Here is a 26,839-nt window from a genome sequence, read left to right on the forward strand (position 1 = left end):
GATAGCTCCAATAAGCAGACAAACACTGTTTTTCCAATCTATTTCCTGCTGTGTGTTCCTGTATGCATACAAGCCAGGCAAACTATTTACACAAAATCAAGCAAGCCCCTGTTGGTAGTCCAGTGCACGACGCTGGTGGTTTTGGACACAAAGAAGACAAATGTGTAGTTGAAGGTGAGCATGATCCGAAACACAAAGTTTGTCCAAGCTTTTGATTGGAGGGAAAAATATCTCCCTCAAATCCTAAAGTCTAAAAACCACTGACATGCTTTGATTTGGCTGAACAGAGGGAACTGAACCAAGGCACACAACTGAGCTAGGCTGGCTGATGTATCTGTAGGCTCAGTCTGTTCCACTCTTCCAATTGATAAAGAATCCTTTGAGGATGAATCACCTTTACAGATTTTAAAGCGTCAGATTAAGAACATTTAAAATATCCTGCAGTAATTGTTTCATTCCGGAAATGATTTAATCTATTTAATTGAACAAAATGACCAACGTTTAGATGACTTTGCTGCTCCAGGCATGGTTGGACTGAACAATATTGATACAGACTTGACAGTCCATTTACCCGTCTTGACCATAATTGGTGCGTTGCATGGGAAAGAAAAGTAAACATGATATACCTTTAAATGAAATTAAAAATAAATACATAAAAACAGAAAATTGGATAAGCATTTTATGCTTGAATTATGTACAAAAGGAGTGAATGGGATATAGTTTATTACATTGGACTTCCACGGATCAAGATGTGTCTTTTTACCAATTGTTAACTATTGGATATGGTATGGATCTTTTCATCCAAAAAATCGTGGCCTAATATATGTAGACTGATTGAAGTTTGCAAGTTAGTCGGAAGTTGTTATTTCAAGGCCATCATCCACACAGGTACAAACTGTTCAGGGATGTCCAGCTGTTTCTCCGCACAGATGATCTCCAGATCAGATTTTGCTGTGATGTGCTTCAGAATCTCAATTTCCCGGATCACACTACTGTCTGTTTGGTCTAGGACGCATCCGTGTCGACCAACATTATCTTTGATGATGATAACTCCATCATCCTTCAGGCTGCACTTGCATTTTATTAAGAATCCCATCAGGTCCTTATCGGTTAAATGTCCTGCATTGGGAGAAAAATTGTACTTAAAACCTGACCTTTACAGTTTAATTTTAATATGTTTACTGTTTTTCTCTTTTCCTCTCTGTGGGGTTTTCCTGTACCATATACCATCCTCAGCCAAGAAAATAAAAAGCCAAGCCTAACACTGACCACTGCAAAAGCCATTCTATCACATACTCTCTTGGAATCTATGACGATGGCCTGAGTGATCCTTCTTTCCTTCCTGATGGGGAAATGGTTGGCCTTTCCTTTACACCTCTCCATAATGACATGGCCAAGCTTGATTACTATATATTTTTTAAAGGATCCAAAGTTATCAATCCAATTGTTATTTGGGTTTTTATCAATTTTGGATTCTGTTATCGGCTCCATTAAACTTTCAATCAGTTAATTTTTCAATGTTGAGCAAATTTCAGCAAAATGTAATGGAAAAATGTAACACTTCTGGGAAGTGTGCACCATACACAAGACTGCCCATTGACTATAAATGGATTGAAATTCAAGCAATAACTTTAACTGGTGAAGATGTCAGTATAACGCTGCATTTGTAACTGCTGTTACTGTTGTAATACTCTGCTGAACTCTAGTCGTGACTCACCTGTGACCCACTGAATCCAGATGACGTCATATTTTTTGATGGGTGGAGTGAAGTCCTGTAAGGCACAGCAGAAGTAATCCTTCACTTTTTTCACATCTCTTCCTATGTAGGAAAGAGCCTCATATAAAAAGTTATCCATCATGTCCACCACATCAACAGAGGAGAAAATAGGCAGCAGGACATGTCTGGTGACTCTGCCAATGCCACAGCCACAGTCCAAGGCATATTTGGTTTCAGCCTTTCCTGGTCCCTGTCAAGATTGAATGTACATTATTAGTTTATAACAGATTGATATTGGATGGGCATATAATATGAATGTCTATGTACAGATACTGCCTTAAAAGCATCTATGTCGTTGTAGAGGAGAGATGCATGACATATGACCTGGGGCAAAATCCAGCCTGAAAGACTATTTTGAGGGTGTAACTAGCAGGGTAGATAAGAGGGAGCCAGTAGATGTAGCACATTTGGATTTTAAAAAGGCATTCAATAAAGTGCCACACAAAAGGTTATTACACAAGATTAGGGCTCATGGGATTAGGGGTAATATATTAGCATGGATTGAGGATTGGTTAACGGACAGAAACAGTAGGAATAAACGGGTCATTTTCGGGTTGGCAGGTTGTAACTAGGATCAGTGCTGAGGCCTCAGCTGTTTACAATATATATTAATGAATTAGATGTGGGGACTGAGTGTAATGTATCCAAGCTTGCTGACGATACAAAGCTAGGTGGGAAAGTAAGCTGTGAGGAGGATGCAAAGGGATATAAATCTGTTAAATGAATAGGAGAGAAGAAGGCAGATGGAGTATAATGTGGGGAAATGTGAAATTATCCACTTTGTTAGGAAGAATAGAAAAGCAGAATATTTTTTAAAAGGCGAGAGATTAAGAAATGTTGGTGTTCAGAGGGATTTGGGTGTCCTTGCACACAAAGCACAGAAAGTTAACATGCAGGGACAGCAAGCAATTAGGAAGGCAAATGGTGTGTTATCCTTTATTGCAAGGAGGTTGGAATATAAGAGTAAGAAGGTCTTGCTGCAATTATATAGGGTTCTGGTGAGACCACACCTGGAGTACTGCGTACAGTTTTGGTCTCCTTAACTAAGGAAGGATATACTTGTCTTAGAGGTGTTTTTTTTTATTCGTTCATGGGATGTGGGCATCGCTGGCAAGGCCAGCATTTATTGCCCATCCCTAATTGCCCTTGAGAATGTGGTGGTGAACTGCCTTCTTGAATCGCTGCAGTCCGTGTGGTGAAGGTTCTCCCACAGTGCTGTTAGGAAGGGAGTTCCAGGATTTTGACCCAGCGACGATGAAGGAAAGGCGATATATTTCCAAGTCGAGATGGTGTGTGACTTGGAGGGGAACGTGCAGATGGTGTTGTTCCCATGTGACTGCTGCTCTTGTCCTTCTAGGTGGTAGAGGTCGCGGGTTTGGGAGGTGCTGTCGAAGAAGCCTTGGCGAGTTGCTGCAGTGCATCCTGTGGATGGTACACACTGCAGCCACTGTGCGCCGGTGGTGAAGGGAGTGAATGTTTAGGGTAGTGGATGGGGTGCCAATCAAGCAGGCTGCTTTGTCCTGGATGGTGTCGAGCTTCTTGAGTGTTGTTGGAGCTGCACTCATCCAGGCAAGTGGAGAGTATTCCATCACACTCCTGACTTGTGCCTTGTAGATGGTGGAAAGGCTTTGGGGAGTCAGGAGGTGAGTCACTCGCCGCAGAATACCCAGCCTCTGACCTGCTCTTGTAGCCACAGTATTTATATGGCTGGTCCAGTTAAGTTTCTGTTCAATGGTGACCCTCAGGATGTTGATGGTGGGGGATTCGGCGATGGTAATACCATTGAATGTCAAGGGGAGGTGGTTAGACTCTCTCTTGTTGGCGATGATCATTGCCTGGCACTTGTCTGGCGTGAATGTTACTTGCCACTTATCAGCCCAAGCCTGGGTGTTATCTAGGTCTTGCTGCATGTGGGCTCGGACTGCTTCATTATCTGAGGGGAATGGAACTGAACACTGTGCAATCATCAGCGAACAGCCCCATTTCTGACCTTATGATGGAGGGAAGGTCATTGATGAAGCAGCTGAAGATGGTTGGGCCTAGGATACTGCCCTGAGGAACTCCTGCAGCAATGCCCTGGGGCTGAGATGATTGGCCTCCAACAACCACTACCATCTTCCTTTGTGCTAGGTATGACTCCAGCCACTGGAGAGTTTGCCCCCTGATTCCCATTGACTTCAATTTTACTAGGGCTCCTTGGTGCCACACTCGGTCAAATGCTGCCTTGATGTCAAGGGCAGTCACTCTCACCTCACCTTTGGAACTCAGCTCTTTTGTCCATGTTTGGTCCAAGGGTGTAATAAGGTCTGGGGCTGAGTGATACTGGCGGAACCCAAACTGAGCATCGGTGAGCAGGTTATTGGTGAATAAATGCCGCTTGATAGCACTGTCGCGACACCTTCCATCACTTTGCTGATGATTGAGAGTAGACTGATGGGGCGGTAATTGACCAGATTGGATTTGTTCTGCTTTTTGTGGACAGGACATACCCGGGCAATTTTCCACATTATTGGGTGGATGCCAGTGTTGCAACGAAGGTTCACTAGATTGATTCGTGGGATTAGAGGGATGTCCTGTGAGGAGAGATTGAGTAGAATGGGCCTGTTTTCTCTGGAATTTAGAAGTATGAGAGGTGATCTCATTGAAATGTATAAAATTATTCGAGGGCTTGACAGGGCAGATGCTGAGAGGCCATTTCCCCTGGCTGGAGAGTCTAGAGCTATGGGTCATCGTCTCAAGATAAGGGGGCAGCCATTTAGGAACAAGATGAGGAAAAATTTCTTCACTCAGGGTTGTGAATCTTTGGAATTCTCTACCCAAGAGGGCTGTGGATCTTCAGTCGTTGAGTATATTCAAGACTGAGATCGATGGATATTTGGCACTAAGGGAATCAAGGGATATGGGGATAGGGTGGGAAAGTGGAGTTGAGGTTGAAGATCAGCCATGATCTTATTGAATGGCGGAACAGGCTCGAGGGACCGTATGGCCTACTGCGGCTCCTATTTCTTATTTTCTTATGTTCTTATTGTGTATGCCAGCTCTCTATTATCTACTAATCAAACATTGCTTTCTCATTCAAAGGATTGCATCAGATTTTTAGTGTTGTCTTTTATCTTGAAGGTGAAGGCTAGATGTGTCTATGTGTGTCTGTCAGGGAGTGAAGAAAGGATCACGGTGGGGGTGTGGACGAGGTCGCCTTGTACTAGAGTCTTAGAATCATAGAATCATAGAAAGGTTACAGCATGGAAGGAGGCCATTCGGCCCATCAAGTCCGTGCCAGCTCTACGCAAGAGCAATCCAGCTAGTCCCACTCTCCCGCCCTATCCCCGTAGCCCTGAAAATTTCTTCCTTTCAAATACTTATCCAGTTCCCTTTTGAAAGCCACAGTTGAATCTGCCTCCACCACTCCCTCGGGCAGTGCATTCCAGATCATAACCACTCGCTGTATAAAAAGGCTTTTCCTCATGTCACCTTTGATTCTTTTGCCAATCACCTTAAATCTATGTCCTCTGGTTCTTGACGCTTCCACCATTGGGAACAGTTTCTCTCTATCTATTCAGTCTAGACCCTTCATAATTTTAAATACCTCTATCAAATCTCCTCTCAACCTTCTCTGTTCCAAGGAGAACAACCCCAGCTCTTCTAGTCTATCCACGTGACTAAAGTACCTCATCTCTGGAATCATTCTAGTAAATCTTTTCTGCACCCTCTCTAAGGCCTTCACATCTTTCCTAAAGTGCAGTTCCCAGAAATGGATACATTACTCCAGTTGTGGTCAAACCGGTGTTTTATAAAGGTTCATCATGACTTCCGTACTTTTGTACTCTATGCCTCTAATTATAAAGCCCAGGATCACGTATTCTTTTTTAACCACTTTCTCAACCTGCATTGCCACTTTCAACAATTTGTGCACATACACCCACAGATCTCTCTGTTCCTGTACCCCTTTTAGAATTGTGCTCTTTAGTTTATATTGCCTCTCATTGTTCTTCCTGCCGAAATGTATCAATTCCATTTTTCTGCGTTAAATTTAATCTGCCATGTGTCTGCCCATTCCACCAGCCTGTCTATATCCTCTTGAAGTCTATCACTATCCTCCTCACTGCTCACTACCCTTAAAAGTTTTGTGTCATCTGCAAATTTTGAAAATGTGTCCTGTACACCCAAGTCCAAGTCATTAATATATATCAAAAAAAGCAGTGGTCCTAGTACCAACCTCTGGGGAACACCACCTCCCTCCAATCCGAAAAACAACCGGTCATCACTGCTCTCTGCTTCCTGTTACTTAGCCAATTTTGTATCCATGCTGCTACTTCCCCCTTTATTCCATGGGCTTCAATCTTGATGACAAGCCTATTATGCGGCACTTTATCAAATGCCTTTTGAAAGTCCATGTACACCACATCAACCACATTGCCTTCATTGACCTTCTCAGTTACCTCATCAAAAAACCCTACCAAGTTAGTTAAACACGATTTGCCTTTAACAAATCTGTGCTGGCTTTCCCTAATCAATCCACTCTTGTCCAAGTGACTGCTAACTCTGTCCCGGACTATCGTTTCAGTCTTTGTGGAGGAAGGGGAATTCCTGAGGAAGAAGAGACATGTCAGATACCTCGGAGCCGCCTGCAGGCAGCCTGGGAATAACATCATAGGACCCAGACACAACTACTTAGGCATATTAGAAGAGACCTGCCTTCACCACCTTTGCTTCAGCAAGTCACCAAGTTATGCTGTACACTGCAGCATGATCTGCAGACCACATCCAGCACAAGAACAGTCCTGCCTGTCATGGTTAAAGTCAGGACTACATTGATCTTTTATGCTGCTGACTCATTTTAAGCCACTACTGGTGACAGATAAGTCAATTGTCTAAATACCACTGCATCAAGTAGGTCACAGCAATTGTGTTCTCTCAGGGCAATACATTTGTCACTTTCCCAATAGAAAGTAGGGTGTAACTGGAGAAAAGTCAGTATTTCTACCAGGTGGCTAGATTCCCAAAAGTGCAGGGATTCAATAGCACCCAAGTTACCATCAGGGCGACATCCAACAATATCGTGGCATAAAATGAATCAAAAGGGATTTCATTACATAAAAACGCAGGTGGTCTTGGACTTGCAGAATTCAATAATGCAGGTGACAGCAAGATACTCTGCAGCAGCCATGATGTTTTCATCTTACGACAGTTAGGGTTACAGCTCTTTGAAGGAGCAGCAGGAATGGACATTTGGCTGCTGGAAGATCAGTGATACCCCTTGACGCTGACGCTATTGATGTCAGTCTAGAAGCCTTATAATGAAGCCAAAAGAAAGTACAATGAGGTTCATGCCATCACTCATAGAACATAACATCAGGATGTTGAAGCAGTGTTTCCGATGTCTGAACTGATCAGGTGGGACATTACTCCACGACCCTGAGAAAGTCTCCAAGATATAACAGTGTGTTGGTTTATGAATGAGCAAGGTAAATGTGTTATGAAGCTGACTTGTTACTTTCAGTAGACGCTAGCCTACGATATACAAGAGGTTATGGGTTTAAAAACGCAATTTGACATGGGTACAAAAGAAAGCAAAAAGGAAAGCAGTCCCAAAAAGTGATCCTACTCTAGGAAGGTAATTATAATGTGAAAAAAGTTATAGAAATGTTGAAAATTAAGTTCAGAAAGGGATTCATGTAAAACATTCATCAATGCAGAATTCAACATGGTGGAATGGCGAGGATCCAATCACAGTCAGTAAAAAGTAGACTGAAGTTTGGTTCAAGGGCACTAATGTGCAGAGTGTATGATTTGGGATTGTACTAGCTTGTGTGTGGATACAGAGAATACACTGCAAATGTTCTAAAAACACCTCTCAATAATGCTTTATGCCAGCCTATCCAAATAAACTTTCAATCATTCAACTCAGTTCATTTTTGATGCTGTACCATAATTAACTCTCTTTGTTAGTGAAAATCTCTTATTGTACAAAGAAAAAACAATTAAATGGCCAAACTAGTTAGGCATAGTGACGGGGTAATGCATAATGATTCAACTCCAACCATTTGAATGGATATGAAAAAGTCCCAAAGCAAGAACCAAACAACTTTCTATTTGAAAAGATGATCTGTTTTTTGATGCATCTAATCACATATCTGCATTTGATTCCACCCTGTCAACAACCTGTTCCTGTGTGCAAATTTGTTAAAGCTCTGCTTTCTCAAAATCTTCAACAAACAAACTCATGCTCTTACGTTAGTTGGTTATTTGAAAGATTTCTAATTTGGGAAATAAGGCCAAAACAATCTGAAAAGTAAATCTGAAGCACACTCACCTGTGCTCTCCACTTTGACAGCGGAAGGCAGCTGGCTGAGGAAGCTCCGCATCAATAAATGAAAATAGATTAGGCTCTGGGAGCATAAAAATTGTCAATTAGGCACATTTAACCTTTTGACCTTTGAGTGATGATTCAGCACAGCAGGGTTTACTATTATTTGCCAGACAAAGTACTACTGCAGCTTTGTGTATGTGTGATCCATGGAAGACTGGCCAAAAAGAAAGGAGCGTAATAGTTTCTGAATTTGAAAATATGCAGGTTGTGCCATTGGTGTATAAGGGAGTAAGTATAAAAGGACATTTTTGAATTATGGAAAACGATGCTTCTTGTGAGTTGACAATAGCCGATGCTGGACCCATCGTTGTTTTGGGGAAGAGAGATAGGCCGTCAATTTCAATATAATCCTTCACCTGAAGAGCAGAGACATTGGCCTATCTTTCTCTTTGGGACATTGATTGACCTGCTGTGCATTTGCAGCAGTTTATTTTTACTTAATGCTTCAGTTATACTTTTATCTTTATCTCTACATTATCATTCTCTTTTACGAGCATGGCACCCTTGTTTCCTACCCCCCACCCATGTATTTATACACATCCTTCTGTCGACTTCTTGCAGCCAAGAAGGCAAGTGAGCAATAAGTTTCCTTTTGTTCAATTGGGTGCCTGACACACACAAAAAGCATGCTTAAGAGACTCCAAGCAAAACTACTGAGAAATTCACCACAGGTAGAGTTTCTGTTTCCCCAATACAGATTGTGCATGCTCTCGCACAGCAAGAAACCTCACTAACCTAAGTCCAGAGAGCTTATGCGCAGCTTGATAGAGCCAAGGCTTAAAGTCTCCCAGGTGTGCACAGGTGTACTGCTTGAGTTTATAACCGTGCATACTACCAGGCATTGCTGCAGGAGTTCCTCAGGGCAGTGTCCCAGGCCCAACCATCTTCAGCTGCTTCATCAATGACCTTCCCTCCATCATAAGGTCAGAAATGGGGATGTTCGCTGATGATTGCACAGTGTTCAGTTCCATTCGCAACCCCTCAAATAATGAAGCAGTCCGAGTCCGCATGCAGCAAGACCTGGACAACATCCAGGCTTGGACTCATAAGTGGCAAGTAACATTCGCGCCAGACAAGTGCCAGGCAATGACGATCTCCAACAAGAGAGAGACTAACCACTTCCCCTTGACATTCAACGGCATTACCATCGCCGAATCCCCCACCATCAACATCCTGGGGGTCACCATTGACCAGAAACTTAAATGGACCAGCCACATAAATACTGTGGCTACAAGAGCAGGTCAGAGGCTGGGTATTCTGCAGCGAGTGACTCACCTCCTGACTCTCCAAAGCCTTTCCACCATCTACAAGGCACAAGTCCAGAGTGTGATGGAATACTCTCCACTTGCCTGGATGAGTGCAGCTCCAACAACACTGAAGAAGCTCGATACCATCCAGGACAAAGCAGCCCGCTTGATTGGCACCCCATCCACCACCCTAAATATTCACTCCCTTCACCACCGGCGCACTGTGGCTGCAGTGTGTATCATCCACAGGATGCACAGCAGCAACTCGCCAAGGCTTCTTCGACAGCACCTCCCAAACCCACGACCTCTACCACCTAGAAGAACAAGATTAGCAGGTACATGGGAACAACACCACCTGCACGTTCCCCTCCAAGTCACACACCATCCCGACTTGGAAATATATCGCCGTTCCTTCATTGTTGCTTGGTCAAAATCCTGGAACTCCCTTCCTAACAGCACTGTGGGAGAACCTTCACCACACGGACTGTAGCGGTTCAAGAAGGCAGCTCACCACCACCTTCTCAAGGGCAATTAGGGATGGGCAATAAATGCCGGCCTTGCCAGCGACACCCACATCCCATGAATGAATGGAAAAAAAGACCACCGGTAAGCTTCCTGCTATCCAGCCAGGACCATCCTATCCATTATGGCATTTGTTTTCAGGGTTATTTGGAGCTGAGTGGGAAACATTTCAATCTCTAGTGACTGATCTAGTCTCCCAGGTTCCATTAGTGAGCCAGATTGACTGTTCAATTAACAATAGTGCCCTCGAGTGCTGTGGCCTAACAAGGCTCAAATATAAGGATACTGAGTTTGCCACAGAGCATTAGTTTGGTTCCAAACTTTTATTTCCAGGTATGCCATCTTGGAGTCAGCTCATCTTCCCCCATCGTCAAGAATGATAGATACTATATGATTTACTAGACAACCAACAAACCATCAATAGACAGGTACTAGGAACCCCTCACGAGTGGCATGATGAGCAGCACTATTCACCATAAAATGAAACTCTTCATCTCCAACTGGTTCAGTGGTGTGTGTCCATGCTATGGTCAGGAGGATGGTGGCAACATACTCACACACATTATGGTAAATTGTGCTGCTCACCATGCCACTCATTAGCTACTCCTTTTGACCTAGCATTTCCACGTTACCCACACCACCAAGACTGCCCTGGTCAAAGTCACCAGTGCCATCCTTTGTGAATACAACTGCAGTGTGCTCTGTCTCCTCATTTTCCTTGATTTCTCTGTGGCATTTGAAACAGGCAACCACTTCATCTCCACTGTGTCGTTTCTGTGGTCCTCCTCCATGGCACTGCCCTAGCCTGGTTCTGCTCCTCCTGTCGCAACACAGTTGAGATGATTCTTGCAATGGTTTCTTTTTCCATCCCACACGGTCACCATGGGTGAGCCCTAACCCTCCATTCTTGCCCCCTTCTATTCCTTGTCTACATGCTGCTCCTTGGTGACTTAATTTTTTGGCACTGGGTCAACTTTTACATGTATGCTGATGAAACCCATATCTGCCTCTCTACCACCTCCCCCACCATCCCCCGACTTCTCAACCACTTCTGTGCTGTCCAACTGCTTAGTGGACATCAAATCCTGTATGAGCAAGAACTTCCTTTAAATCAACATCAGCAACATTGAAGCTATCCTGTTTGGCTCCCACCAAAACCTTAGCTTCTAAATCCATTCATCTGCTCCAAAGCCTATTTTGGCTGAGCCTGACATGCAACCTCAGCTTGATCCTAAGCTGAGCTTCAAATCCCACATCCTTGCTACAACCAAGACCACCTATTTCGACTTCTGCAACTACACCCACCTGCATCCAAACTTCACTCCCAATGCCACTGAAACGCTTAGTTGTATCTTATCACTTAAAGACTTGATTACTTCATTGTTCTCCTTGCTGGCCTCCCGAGTTCCACCCTTCACAAATTGCAACTTGTCCAAAACTCCACTGCCCATATAGGGCAGTTTCACAGTAAGTTGTGCTCTCCTATTCTTACCAACCTTCTTTGGCTCCCCATCCCAGTGCAATTTCAAAATCCTTATCCATATCTTCAAATCCATCCATGGCCTCATCCCTGCCTACCTTCTCCAACCATATGTCCTAGCATGCACCCCCTGGTGTTCTGACTCTGGCCTCCTTTTCAACTCCCTCTTCTCTCCACCTTCAGTGGCAGAGAATGTAGCCATCCCAGCATCTTCCTGGAATTCTCTTCCTAAACTCCCCACTTTGCTACCTCTCACTGGTCCTTCAAATGCCTCCTTAAAACCTATCTCTACCTAACTTGCTTTTGGTCACCAACCCCTAACTCTTTTCATAACACTGCTTGGTGTACAGTTAATATTTTTTCATGCCTATTAAGTGTTTTGTGATATGTTATTACATCGAAGATGCTATAAAAATGCACATTTTTTATGTTGCTGCTGCATGAGCCTTGACGTTGACGGCAAGCTATTCAATTATGGGGGTTGTCCTCACGTGCAAATATCCACACTTGTAAATAAGGTTTGATGGCTAGCAATGAGGAATGGAAACCCTGGCTGATTTTAGCTCCCCTACAGCTATCTCAGTACAGACTGAAATCAAACCTGGGACCTTCCTGGCATGGCTCCAAACTTTTGTACTCCATTCTCCAACACTGGCATACCTCACTTTAAGGGGTACAAAATTCACATTTATTTTTTTTAGAAAGAGTAAGTGCTGCTCCTGAATTAAACTTGAAGTTAGCTTAGAAATTACTACCATATTGATTTGAGTATCTGGAAGCGCTTTTATATAACAATGCTCTTTTGACCTACATTATTTAGTGTGCCTGTTAACTATCTGTAGCTGTAGTATTGGACTTACTCCTACAAACTTCCTCAGAAACATACTGGAGGCCTCCACATCTATGCTGTTGAGTTCCAAAAAGTCTCCCATCATACCCTCCTCTGTTGCTGGCACCTCTTCATAGAAGCGTTTGGCTCTGGCGTAGAACTGCATTTCACCATTAATAACTTCACTTGTCAAAGTGAACAGTTTCACTGAAAGAAAATACAAAAATATAAATTATGTTTATCTGAAAAGAATTGAAGCTGTTTACCAAGCTTGTCATTTAACATTCTGTCTCTCTCATTCATTATTTCACTTATTCATTTGTCAGCCTCAATCAGAGCATCATTGGAGGAAGATGTTTTTAATATGCCACAATACTTGTCCAAGTAGGTTGCAATTAGATTTTACAATGAGATGTTGCCAGACCAGTACTAAGTTAAGGCTATTTATTTGAATGCTATTCATTAAATCGCCCACTAGCTTGAAGTTGCTTTGCCTAATATATGCCATGTATTTAAAAAGATGTAAGATTATGCTGAACTACATGTCATACTCTATCAACAAACCAAGCTTGTATTTACTTAAAGTTTTTGGCTTGTAGCAAAGATATTAGTACTTTATTTCCCAGTATAAATGGCTAGGAAGTGGACTATTAGATAAATGAGTTGGATTTTTAGACAAGAAGATATACGATGTAGTTTCAAATAATTGAAAGCATTACTGTCCCCTTAGCTTCAATCAAAATTGAAAGCTTGGTGTTTAATAGTTAAGGACCAAAGACATTCAAAGTTTAGCTTTTGGCAAGTTGTTTGGCAGTGATTTATCACCCTGCACCTCCATCGCCACATGTCTGTTTTTGTAAGGACGGTGTTTTTCTGAGCTCGTTTTTGGAGCTTTTGTTTTTTTCTCCATGTGTGAGCAGGCAGAATCTGCCATCAAAATAGAATTGCACCATCAATCCATACGGCACGCCATATGAAGTCACTCAGCTGGAGTTAGCCGAGGGTGTAGCTGTTCTTACATGAAGATTTTTTTTAAAAAGTGGAACACACAAACTGAGCTTTCCATGCATATGTTATGTAGTGATGTCCCACTCCTCAGTCATTTCAGTTTGAACTGAAAGGCTGTAAGTTGTCCCAAAGGGAGAGAGGCCACATGATTTTGCTATTGGTTCTGAATGGCGGCACAATATATCAGTGCTCCAATAAACTGTATTAGGATGTGGGTTTGCACCCATAATTCTCCACAAGGCAATCAAGTTACTGTTCTTGACCACGCTGTCAGGATAGAGGCACTAAATGGAGACCAGATGTTCTTGTGGATCTTGTAAAAACTAACTCCAAGCAGAATTTGCAGAGGTCTTGGGAACTGCCCCTGTTTACCATCTCATTCAGTAAATGGTTCATTGCCTGGCCCAGAAAGACTAAAACACGAGGGGAGAAAATAGATTAAAATGGAGGATGGGGAACATTATGACAAAAAAAACAGACACAATTGTTAACATTGTCACTGCCTTGAGTCTACTCAAAAGAATGGTCAATTTTAAGTCCAGTGTAACCTCTCTAACACTGCTATTATTTGAAGGGTTTCTTTCATAGATGAGATTTTGAAGTAAAAGTTTCTGTTTGGACAGTGATTTTTTCAAATACTTCAAAAACATCACTCTTAGAATTTGGGCCTCCTGCCATTATTGTATCACCATATTGGAATGTGTAAATTTGACAGTCTGTTTCCTAAATGCAACCTCTTAAAACTCTTTCACAAATATTCTCATTTATTTTAGAAATTCTATGAAGAAACCACAAAGCCCCGATCACATTTAATGGGCACTGTGTCCTCTCTTTGGATATTTCTACAATCTCTGGAATAGCCCACTGTGCTACTCCAAGGTTTTCAAACTGGAATTCCCAGTCAATAAGAGGTTTGCAAGAGGGATTATGAGATATCATCAGATTCTGTCCTTCTGTCATCAGGCTTACATAGGGTTACATAGAGTCCACAGCACAGAAACAGGCCATTCGGCCCAACTGGTCTATTCCGGCATTTATGCTCCACACGAGCCTCCTCCCACCCCTCTTCATCTAACCCTATCAACATATCCTTCTATTCCTTTCTCCCTTGTGTGCTTATCTAACTTCCACTTAAATGCATCTATGCTATTCGCCTCAGCTACTCTTTGTGGTAGTGAGTTCCACATTCTTACCACTCATTGGGTAAAAAAGTTTCTCCTGAATTCCCTATTGGATTTATTAGTGACTATATTATATTTAGAGCCCCGAGTTTTGCTCTCCCCCACAAGTAGAAACATCTTGTCTATGTCTACCCTATCAAACCACTTCATAATTTTAAAGACCTCTATTAGGTCACCCTGCAGCCTTCTTTTTGCAGAGGAAAGAGCCCAAGCCTGTTCAGCCTTTCCTGATAAGAATATCCTCTCAGTTCTGGTATCATCCTTGTGAATCTTTTTTGCATCTTCTCCAGTGCCTCTATATCCTTTTTATAATATGGAGAACAGAACTATGTACAGTTCTCTAAGTGTGGTCTAACCAAGGTTCTATAAAAGTTTAACATAACCTCTCTGGTTTTCAATTCTATCCCTCTAGAAATGAACCCCAGTGCTTGGTTTGCTTTTTTTAATGGCCTTTTTAACCTGCGTCACTACTTTTAGTGATTTGTGTATCTGTACCCCCAGATCCCTCTGCTCCTCTACCCCATTTAGACTCTTATTATCCAAGCAGTATGTGGCCTCCTTATTCTTCCTACCAAAATGTAACACCTCACACTTATCCATATTGAAATTCATTTGCCAATTGCACACCTATTCTGCTTTTCTATTAATGTTTTCCTGTTTTTGTCACAGTCCTCCTCAGTATTAACTCTACCCCCTAACTTGGTGTCGTCCACAAATTTTGAAATTGTACTTCCGATTCTCAAGTCCAAATCGCTTATGTAAATTGTGAACAACAGTGTTCCTAGCACCAATCCTTGCGGAAAACCACCTCCCACCTTTTACCAGTCTGTATTTGTTGATGTGCCAACACATTATTTCTCATCGTGAACATTTTCTGCCAGAATAGCACTCTTTTCTTCTTTGGGTAGCTATCATCGTCTTTCGGAATTAAGTAGAGAGGTCCCAAAGGGTGCGCAGGGATCCCTCACGTAGAAAAGTTTCAAAATCTCTGTGTATCCAAAAGCAACGACATCTTTGTGACATCGACTACCTTTTCAGACATTTGGGCTTCTTAAAGCTGTCATTATTGGCATGCATGAAAGCTGATTTTATGGTCTCAATGGCATGTGATACTGTTTTTCAACAGTAACGAGTGGGCAAGTTGACCTTCATGATATCATTGGCATTTAAAAAAAGCCTTATATTTTCTAAGGCTGCTTCAAGCTCTAGGAATCCCTATCCGGTTCATCCTAACTGTTTTCCTTTCCCTGACTGTAAATCTAGCAGTCTGACAGAACCTCACGTCAATACTTATTTACTGTAGCAATAATAAGTTATGACATTTTCCCACTAGCTTTACCAGTCTTTATGGCCTTTTTCTAAACATTTCTATTTTGGTAATAGAATTTAACTTTCACTCAGTAGACGCCAGTTGGCAAATACTTTGGTAAGTTAAGCCTTATCTTTGCCTTCTCACAAAACCAAAAATATACTGTGTTGGTTATGGGTAACTTTACGGGTTTTTTATTACCTATTGGTCAATATTTCTCACTAGCCCATAGGTGTTTCTGTTGAAGAGCTATATATTGGTGCAATGATTTATTTAATATTTTATAAGAAACTATATTTTTCACACATTCGGTTGATTCCATTACATCTATGTAGGCTGAACTTTTAACTGAACTGGTCTGAGCCCGCATTCAAAAGGCAAGAGAAAAGTGTGATGATCCATTACATCATCCTATAATCTTAATTTATCTTCTCCTTTAACAAAGCTGTTTTGATGTATATTTCTGTTTCATATGCGTATGCATTACTAAATTGATTATTAGTAGAGAGAATAGTTGTTAATGTGTGATATTAGTAAATCAAGAGTAGTGACTATGAGTTCCCTAGATACTGCTATAGGCTTGAACTTGCTTCTATTCAATCAATTACTGGCTATAATAAATGCAAACCATAGGGAAATATTTCCTCTACTCTCTATTTGTAGGGAAAAGGTAAATGCATTCTTTATTATGCATTTATACGTTTGCCAAATATAGTGTGTCGTGACAGAATAAGGTCTTGTGCTTCGATCAGTTCTCCAATTCACATCTGGAGTACAATGGAGGGTATACTAGGGCACAATAAGTATTCTCACGTTTTTATATTTGGAGGCTGAGGTATGAATGAGGATTAGGGATAGTGGCATCAAAACATTGTAATCTGGGTGAATAGGGGCAGAAACTGGGGCAGGACCTGGTTACACCAGTCTTTTTTTCCATCCATCATGATTTCAGCAGGACATGACAGTCCTCCCAAAATGGATGGATAGATGATGTAATTCGCACCATTTGCACCCGAGCAATGCTGGGCACAAGGGCCCCCTGTGTGTCCATTGTTGCTAAAGGCATCAAGGGGAATTAAAATTTAAACAGTCAAGGATTCCCTATTCCAACTGATTGCTGAACAATTAATTGGAGTATGGAAATTGGCCTTTTAAAAAAAGTAGGCTGGTTGCTGTACCACAATCAATGGGTGTCTGGGACTCTTTTTTTCTGACAACCTTCAGGCACACAGTGGCCAACCAAGCATCAGATTCCTGCTCCTCTTCTACCGATACCACTTCCTCCTCCTCATCTGTGCACCTTAACTCACTTGGTGCTACCCCTTCAAGCTCACCACCTGCATTCTCAGGGATTTGTGTAGCTGTGTTGATGTTTACAAACACTAGTGAGAGTAATGCAGGTTGATGTGAGGTGCTCTCTTATTCTGGGCTACTGGAAATGCTGGCAAGCTGCTCTTCCAATCTTACAATGATAGGGGTTGTGTATAATGGTTGTGTGCATGTTTCTATGGGAATGAGTAAGAATTGCAACCGGATTAAGAGCTGGATGGTACCCAGTTTGAGAAAGGCTTGTGACTTACTTCACCTTCCTTTATTCCCTCCATGTTCTTATATGCAAGAATGTCCAGAGTGGTCTCCACCAAGGACATCCAGGGCCTGTCATTTTTGAGCCTTCTCTATGTCTATGTGCTATCTTGTAGTGAATACAGAGAAGTACTTTTGATATTTTTCAAGTTGAAAGCGCACGTACATAGTGACAGACATGTGGCCAACCCACCACCCCTTCTCTTTATCAATAATTGACCATGCATCACGCAGTTAGATTATGTTACAATGATTTGACATATGAAGACCTTTGAAGATGTGAGTGTAACAAGGCTTTAAATTGTAATTTGGAGCTGGAATGTGTACTCGGCTGGAGTATGAGTATATGCAATAAAAGAGCGATTAGATTATGTGAGGGCTGTAGTCAAGTGGAACAAGTTGACAGGCAAAGCTTTTTGGCATACATATTTGGTCCACCTACCTGGTAAATGGTACTATTGGGTAGTTTTACCTTAGCAGCTTTCTTAAGGTTTTTCCACATCTGTTCCCAGATTATGCAGGTAATATACTCAGCACCGTGCCTGGATGTCACCTCCTGTCAGACATGTTGTGCTGTTACATGGACAAAACAATAATAGAATTCTTCAAAGGGTTTGAGAGGATAAATAAAGATGATTTCGACTAATCAATGAATCAGTAACAAGAGGATGTAAATTAAGGATTGGCACTAGAGGCATAAAGGGGTTTGTTGGTGAAATAAATTCACCCAAAGGGTTACTCAACTATTGGGATGTATTACCACAGGTAGTTGTTGAAGCCGGCTCAATCACAACATTGAGAGGGACATAGATAAACTCTTGAACAGGAAAAATATTAAAAGGTACAAGAGCAAGGAAATGGGAGTAGAGTAGATAAGTCTGTTGTGGAGCTCGCACCTGCACAGGTATGATCAGTCGAATGGTCTCCTTTTGTGCTGAAATTGCTCTGATTCTATGAATTATTCAAAAGGCACCACTGGTATGTTTTGGTTTATCAGGTGATACAGCAATAAGATGCAGCCAGAGGCAATTGCAAAAGAACTGGGCCAATTTTTTCTCTGCATTGCACCCTTACATTTGGTTGCCATCCTGTTTGCTACACGTGCATTTCCGATCATAAGTCGGGCAGGGGCTGAGGCATTGCACCTGGGACTGAGTTGACTTTGGACCTCAAAGCATGATGGCAAGATGGAATTGTTTCAAGCTGCTGCTCTTCTGCAGGGTGGCTGAATGTGCCTACTTCCTGGCACCATTGCAGCTATTGGAGGGGAGTGGCAGACTGGGGTGGATCTGTTTTCACCAGGCAAGATAGTAATCTCCTCCTTTGCCAGTACTTGCCTTCCCCTACTCCCAGGCTCTGTGGTCACCATGCCTGCTGATCTGTGGGCAAGCACACCTCATGGCAGCAATGATATTATTGAAGCCTCCATCAATGGTTTTCTGTATTTGATTAGAAAACATGTCCAAGGAGGAAGTGACATTGCAGATCAAAGGCTATATTACAGCAGCCTAAGCATTAAGGAGAGGTGTAAGGATGGGCATAATGGTCTCTGTTATGAGGGGTTCCCTGCAGATGTCCCTGGAGCTGCCAATTGTTCCAAGGCTGGCTGCATGTTTTAATGCTGTACATGAGAACATACACTTAACACCATAGGTTGAAAGCTCCTAAGTATGTCTCTCAACAATCTCTCATGCACTGAAAGCATCCATGGAGATCAGGATTCTTTCCTTCCTTCGCTGTTGATGGAAGCAACCTTAACCTCTGGCCAGGTGCTTCTGGCTGCTCCTGGACCACCTTAAAGGAATACTCCAGGGTAAAGTCCCCAATTTGTGCTATCTTTAAGTGTTTGTGAGAAGTGCCTATATCTACTTTCTTTAAGAATAATGATCTTGAAATATTGACTTTGCGTCAGTATTTACAGTAGAAAAAGAGGATAGCATCTCGGAAATCCCAAGAAAACTAATATTGAATCAGGGACAGAGACTGGATAAAATTAACATAAGTAAAGCAACAGTAATGAAGAAAATAATAACACTAAAGAGTGACAAATCCCCAGGACCAGATGGTTTCCATCCCAGGGTTTTAAAGGAAGTAGGTGAGCAGATTGCAGATGTCCTAACTATAATCTTTCAAAGTTCTCTAGATTCAGGAACTGTCCCTCTCGATTGGAAAATTGCACATGTCACTCCGCTTTTTAAGAAAGGAGAGAGAGGGAAACATAGACCAGTTAGCCTAACATCTGTTGTGGGGAAATTGCTGGAGTCTATAATTAAGGATAGGGTGACTGAACACCTCGAGAATTTTCAGTTAATCAGAGAGAGCCAGCATGGATTTGTGAAAGGTAGGTCATGCCTGACAAACCTGATTAAATTTTTTGAAGAGGTGACTAAAGTAGTGGACAGGGGAATGTCAATGGATGTTATTTATATGGACTTCCAGAAGGCATTTGATAAGGTCCCACATAAGAGACTGTTAGCTAAGATAGAAGCCCATGGAATCGAGGGAAAAGCACGAACTTGGTTAGGAAGTTGGCTGAGTGAAAGGCGACAGAGAGTAGGGATAATGGGTAAGTTCTCACATTGGCAGGATGTGACTAGTGGAGTCCCACAGGGATCTGTCTTGGGGCCTCAATTATTCACAATATTTATTAACGACTTAGATGAAGGCAAAGAAAGTCTCATATCTAAGTTTGCCGATGACAAAAAGATTGGTGGCATTGTAAGCAGTGTAGATGAAAACATAAAATTACAAAGCGATATTGATAGATTAGGTGAATGGGAAAAACTGTGGCAAATGGAATTCAATGTAGACAAATGTGAGGTCATCCACTTTGGATCAAAAAAGGATAGAACAGGGTACTTTCTAAATGGTAAAAAGTTAAAAACAGTGGATGTCCAAAGGGACTAAGGGGTTCAGGTACATAGATCATTGAAGTGTCATGAACAGGTGCAGAAAATAATCAATAAGGCTAATGGAATGCTGGCCTTTATATCTAGAGGACTAGAGTACAAGGGGGCAGAAGTTATGCTGCAGCTATACAAAACCCTGGTTAGACCGCACCTGGAGTACTGTGAGCAGTTCTGGGCACCGCACCATCGGAAGGACATATGGCCTTGGAGGGAGTGCAGCGTAGGTTTACTAGAATGATACCCGGACTTCAAGGGTTAAGTTACGAGGAGAGATTACACAAATTGGGGTTGTATTCTCTAGAGTTTAGAAGGTTGAGGGGTGATCTGATCGAAGTTTATAAGATATTAAGGGGAACAGATAGGGTGGATAGAGAGAAACTATTTCCGCTGCTTGGGGATTTTAGGAGTAGGGAGCACAGTCTAAAAATTAGAGCCAGACCTTTTCAGGAGTGAGATTAGAAAACATTTCTACACACAAAGGGTGGTAGAAGTTTGGAACTCTCTTCTGCAAACGGCAATTGATACTAGCTCAATTGCTAAATTTAAATCTGAGATAGATAGCTTTTTGGCAACCAAAGGTATTAAGGGATATGGGCCAAAGGCAGGTATATGGAGTTAGATCACAGATCAGCCATGATCTTATCAAATGGCTGAGCAGACACGAGGGGCTGAATGGCCTACTCCTGTTCCTATGTTCCTATGTTCCTGGTTGTAGGGATTGACCACCGAGTGGCTGGCCTCCTCATCGAGGCCTTCTCTCCATGGAAATTCTGAGGCTCAGTACTGAAACGGGAAGTTTCTTTGCTTAGCTTTTGCTGCCAGAGCCCCTGCTACTCAACTGAAAGAAGTAACTGGGGGAGGGGAAGAGCTAATCTTTCATTTCAGATGTATCAAAAGAAGTTGCAAAAATGCTTCTCTAAGGTGATGGAGACAACAATCAAAGGCTGAATCAAATCTTGTATCTTCAAGTGGGCATCTCAACTCCAGCAGTGGTAAAACTGGTGGGAGCAGTTTGCTACACACAATCTTGCCCCATGGAATGGAGTCCACTGGGGGAGAGGGATACTGAAGAGCTGGAGGAAATATAATCCAGTTGCTATCTGGTAGAAGAAGAGCATTTCCTGGCACCAGGAATAATGAAAAGACACATCCTTTAAGAGGTTGAAGAGGCCAAGCAGGGCATTAATACCTTCTATATCTGTGGTACTTTGAAGTGTCTGCTTGGCTCAATGACAGCACTCTTGCTTCTTAGTTAGAAGGTCATGGATTAAAGCTGTATTGCAGGGCCTTGAGCACATAAACTAGGCTTACACTTCAGTGGTGCTGAAGGAGTGATGCATTGTTGTTGGTGGCATCTTTCAGATGAGAACTTAAACTGAGATCCATTTTGCCTGTTCAGGGGGATGTAAACAATCCCATAGCACTATTCGAAGAAGAGCAAAAGAGTTCTCCTGGTGTCCAAGGCAACATTTATTAAAGGTAATTGGCCACATTGGTGAAGGAAAATCTTACAGCTCTTAGCAGGACTGTAAACTACTTTTAAAATGCATGTGGGGAGGGGTACGAGGAGGGGGGAGGAAGAAGAGAGACAGAAGAAGGACAATTGTGGCAGGTCAACAGCAAGCCAATGTCAAGGCATAAAAAGGAGACTGTAGTCAAGAGAAATGGTGGAGCAGTGCAGCCTGATCTCCCATTTGAAGGTTGACAAAGTTGATTTTCTGCTGCCTGAGGTGCATCCAAGGAGTACCCCGTATACAGTAATTACAAGACCTGGGAATGGATGCAGGAGAAGGTGGCATAATGTAAGGAACCTTGCAATGTAAGACTAGCCAACAGTACCATCTCCCAGGTTGAGGTGAAATATAATTTGCACAAAATCTTGCTTTTCAACCTGTCCCACATGTACTACTTGCCACTGCCAAGCCCTTGCACAACCTTACAGTTCTTTCATTGCTTCTCACATATACCTATACTTCAGGCCACACGTTCAAGCTGATGAAAGTTTCAGTGGCAGATTGGCTGAAGTTGGGGCGGAGGTGGGCAATGTTATGGAGGTGCAAGTAGGCAGTCGTTGTGGTGGAGAGAATATAGGGTTGGAAACTCAGCTCAGGATTGAACAGAACCCTGAAATTGCAAACAGTTCAGTTCAGCCTGAGAGAGTTGCTAGAAAGGGAATGGAGTGTGTGAAAAAGGTACAGAGTTTGTGGCAGGGCCCAAAGACGAAGGCTTCGGTCTTCCCAATGTTTAGTTGGATGAAATTATGGTTCAACCAAGACTGGATGATGGATAAACACTCTGACAGCACAGCAGCAGTTGAGGAATCAAGAGATTTGTCACGAGGTCCAACTGGGTGTCATTAGCATACAAGTGGAAGCTGACCCCATATCTGCATATGATGTCACCAAGAGGCAGCATGTAGATGAGGAACAGGAAGGGGCTATGAATGGATCCTTGAGGAATTCCCTCTGAAATTTGGGAATCATGTAAGCCTAGATGGATTGAAAGACTTAAGACGACAGCAAATGTGACATATCAAATGTTGGAGTTTGCAAGGGTTAAAAATTAAGACTCCGGGAAAAGAATTATCTAAATCTGCCAGAACTTGCTGTCAAAATGACGGTGAGGCTAATGGCGCTTTCGTTATTTATATGAAAATGCCACAGCAAATTCAGGCAAGGGGCAGATGCGCGGTTAAACGTGGAAATCCAAAAGTTGCTGTCTGAGATGTGCTGCTTCGCCGTTAGCTTCGCAAAAATGGCATCTCACTGACTGACTTACAATTGAAATACATTGAATGCTGTGAAGTTCCTGTGTTTGTAAAGTCCTGTCCATTTCAGTCTAAGTATCCTTTTAATGACATGATAAGTGTTAATTAGTGCCAATCAATCTCTCTGACACTGAAAATTAACTATTACAAATCCTTCATTGATTTTTAAAAAATAAAATTGTAACATAAAAAGTTTCTTTTTTACTTTTCCTTTTTGTCTCTTTTTTCTCTCCCTCTTAATCCAATCTTTCTTTCCCTCTCTTTATTTCTCTTTCTGTACCTGATTTGATGTTGAATTCACCCACTTTAATTTACACTTCCTTCTCAGTTCTTGGGCTGGTAATTTCACAATCCTTCAATCTGATTGGTTAAGGACCTACACAGTTGCTTGCCCTGTTCACTCAGGTCCCAGATGCCCGGTTTCATTTGCTGCGACATTATCAGCTCGCACTTTCAGCAACCTGCCTTGCAAAAAAAATTAAAACTTAAACATGCAAGGCCAAGCCGAACTAACAGCAGACGCCGTTAGATGCCCTGCCACAGCAAACTATGGCCCATGGAGTGCTCAAAGTACTTTCCTTTGACAGAACAATCTGTCAAATGTCCCCAGCAGCACAATTCACAGTGGATAGTATGTCAAATGTATTTATATCTGCATCAGACTTCCCACTGTCTTCACTGTCCTTTCATTGCCATGGTGATGAAAAAGTCAGCTATTCTGAGGGAGTGCCATCATTGAAGGGATTTTCTTGATGAAGTTTAATTTGCTACCTGCAAAGTAGCCTTCTTGAAAAGATAGTTATAATATAGCTGAATTTGGAGAAAAAAAATTACATTCTCTTCCCTTTGCAAAGTTGTATTAGTTGTTGCAAGCAACCAAATAGGCTACATAGGAACGAAAACAGGCAGGGATAGAGAGATTACATGCAGAATTCAAATTAGTGTATTGCTCCACAACACGTCAATGACTCATCGAATGACAATATAAATCATAAATCACAGTCCAAGTCCTAGGTGAATGTCTTTTTTTAAACCCCTTCCGATCAGCCCAGTGTCTGACAGGTGCAGAAATTCAGGGACACCCAAGTGTGTGCAGGCAACAGTTAAAACTACACAGTTTACCAGCACAGAGCACTGGTAATCTTCCTGCTTGTATGATATTGGCGCAGAGGATTATCTGGAACTGAGTGCTCTTCCAACATGAAATCTGTAATCAATATTTTATAAAGCCAAAGCTTTATAAAATATTTCATGTTTTTTGAGGCAGGTTGAATATTGATTCTACATAACCTTCTATTATAGTTTTAATAAAAAGCTTGTGTGATAGATAATCATCGCATCTCTACCCTCAGACCTTTCTCTGTCCTACCCTTACTTGTCTTTCTCCATTTCATTCCTACCACTATGGTCATTGTTCCTCTTGTTCCAAATATACCAGCCTACGTGCCTTTCCCCTTTTCCTCCTCTCTGCATTCCCACTGTGTTGAAATCAAGATTTATCCCTCCATCTCTTACTATAACTCTTCCTTTCCCTGGACTTCAAAATGTTGCAAATCCTTACCTTCTTCAGTATTCCCTGCCTCCTACAATCTACAGATTTTTGAAACTCAAGCTTGGTGTTTCTTTCCTTCTTGTTTTATCTAATTTCTTGTTTTATCTATGATGTGGAGATGCCGGTGATGGACTGGGGTGGACAAATGTAAGGAGTCGTACAACACCAGGTTATAGTCCAACAGCTTTATTTGAAATCACAAGCTTTCAGAGCTTTTCTCCTTCGTCAGGTGACGAAGGAGAAAAGCTCCGAAAGCTTGTGATTTCAAATAAAGCTGTTGGACTATAACCTGGTGTTGTATGACTCCTTAGATTTGTTTTATCTAATCTGCTTTCCTTCTTTTTTCAAACTTGGTGGTGTCCTGTACACTGACCCTTGGTCCCTCATCTGAGTTTATTAAAAACTTTCCTCATGCACAAACATTGGAAGGTAATGGAAAAAGTCGTAATTCAACAGAGATTGATATGAATGTTTGCAGAGACCACAGTCCTTAGCTCCGTCCAATGCATCTCCGATTATATATGTTGCATATGAACACCAAGTTCACATAATGACTGAAACAAATGCACTCAGTGTGCCCCTAGGAAGTCAGCAAGCTAAAGACATAATGTGCATCAACATTTTAAACACCAAGCACCTAATTTGTTCAATTTTTTTAAAAAAATGTTGTTCAATAGTAGATTATATTTTACCTTAGTGCCAATTGGTATTTTGATGCATGGTACATTTTGAGTATTTTTGCATTTTGCAACCATGTGATTTAAACAAAAAATTCAGCCTGAATTTGTTTCTCTCAATATCACCTTTACTGTGGTTTGAAAGTTGTAAGAAGTCTCAATAATCTCCACTATTAAAACAGCCGTATAATTCATGTCATGTGTGACAAACAGTGCTGAGTTGATATTCACAAAAGGTTGTAATAACTAACTGCACAGTCCACAATGAGAAATAATTGTATAACATATGGGCCCCCATAATTTACAGTGAAAGGAAACTGCATATCAGTGCTGTGAGGTTCACATGGTATAATAGTACTGCAGTACAGTCACATGGTTCAATAGTTTGTCACTTGCTCCAGTTGCAGGTGTCTGCTGTCTCGAAATGTAGCACTCAATCCTGCTAACTATTTTAGTAAAAGTGGTGCAAGTACTTTAAATACATAACATAGTACGGCAGTAATAGAAGGAGTTCAGATGATATTGCCATGAGCTTTCTTCTGACGTTTATCTAACCCTTGCCCCGCTTCCCGTCCAGTGTTTCTTATTTCCAGTAATCATTTTTGTTTTAGAATGCATCTTCTTTCTGTTTGGAAAATTTCCAGGCTCTCTCCATCTTCATTAAAAATCGTTTGGCAGACTGTTTTTCCTTTGTTTGCTAGCATGTGACACAATAGAATAATAAACTGTGTCAAATCTCCAACTGCATCCTGTGTGTAGTAATTGTGACACATTGGTGTGAGCTTTCTCCCGCTTCCACTCCCACCTTACTTTTTGATGAAGACGCGCCCCTTTAATGGATTTTTAACCAATGCCACCCTTTATGTCAGATGAAAAACTAAACATTTCTAATACTGCGGGTTATTAGCTTCATACACACTCCTGGCTACATGTTGCCTTGCCTGATCACATCAAGGCCAACCTTTTTAACAATATTTTACTGAGTTAACGCCCACTTCTCTTATAATACAGAATTTCCCAAGTAATTAAGAGATCCTAGTCTAAACATAATTCGGAATATATTCGATTTTATGGGGGGGTGGGGGGTAATTCGAGATATTCTTTGATTACAGTTCTGCTAAATTTGCAAAACGTCCCTGTACGATCGGACGGTATTTCAACCAAATATATAATGATAAAAGCTTTGCCAGTGGATTCTAGGAGGCCGAAATACATTTAGTCCCTGTTTGATCAGTGATCCGTTTTGTATTAAAATTCAGCTGTTGCTTATATTCACTCAAACATTTTTCACTCTCACAGCCTCACCTAATCCTATGTAGATAACCGGACCCCGGCGGTCACTCCAACTCACCCAAAGGCAATCTCTCCAAGAGGAAGAGGTAACTCGCAAAAAAGTCACTCCTGATGGTTTTATGAAGGAAGAAAGACATGCTGTGGCGGCACATAACGTCGTCGGTTCTATCCCACCGCGATTTAAAAGCGTCGTGGGCTCTTTTCCATTCCATCTTTTCTCCCATTTTATGTGAGAGTTTGTAAGGTCACCGGATTTTTTTCTCTCTCTCTCTCCCTCTGGATAGCTATCGGCAGTTTCTCCATGTGATTCAGATCCCTCAGTGCGACTGTCCGG

At 41.9% G+C, this 26,839-nt stretch overlaps 1 protein-coding gene across 1 annotated transcript; it reads right to left on the reverse strand.

Moving 5' to 3' along the window:
- Positions 1-462: 462 nt before the first annotated feature.
- ntmt2 (N-terminal Xaa-Pro-Lys N-methyltransferase) lies at positions 463-26,839 on the reverse strand. Its single transcript, XM_067989725.1, has 4 exons — positions 26,564-26,839; positions 12,257-12,432; positions 1,718-1,967; positions 463-1,119 (listed from the first exon to the last, which is right to left on the reverse strand). The coding sequence occupies exons 1-4, from the start codon at positions 26,727-26,729 to the stop codon at positions 863-865; spliced, it is 849 nt and encodes a 282-aa protein (XP_067845826.1). The 5' UTR covers positions 26,730-26,839; the 3' UTR covers positions 463-862.

Source organism: Heptranchias perlo, chromosome 9 (assembly GCF_035084215.1).
Source record: "Heptranchias perlo isolate sHepPer1 chromosome 9, sHepPer1.hap1, whole genome shotgun sequence".
Classification (NCBI taxonomy): domain Eukaryota; kingdom Metazoa; phylum Chordata; class Chondrichthyes; order Hexanchiformes; family Hexanchidae; genus Heptranchias; species Heptranchias perlo.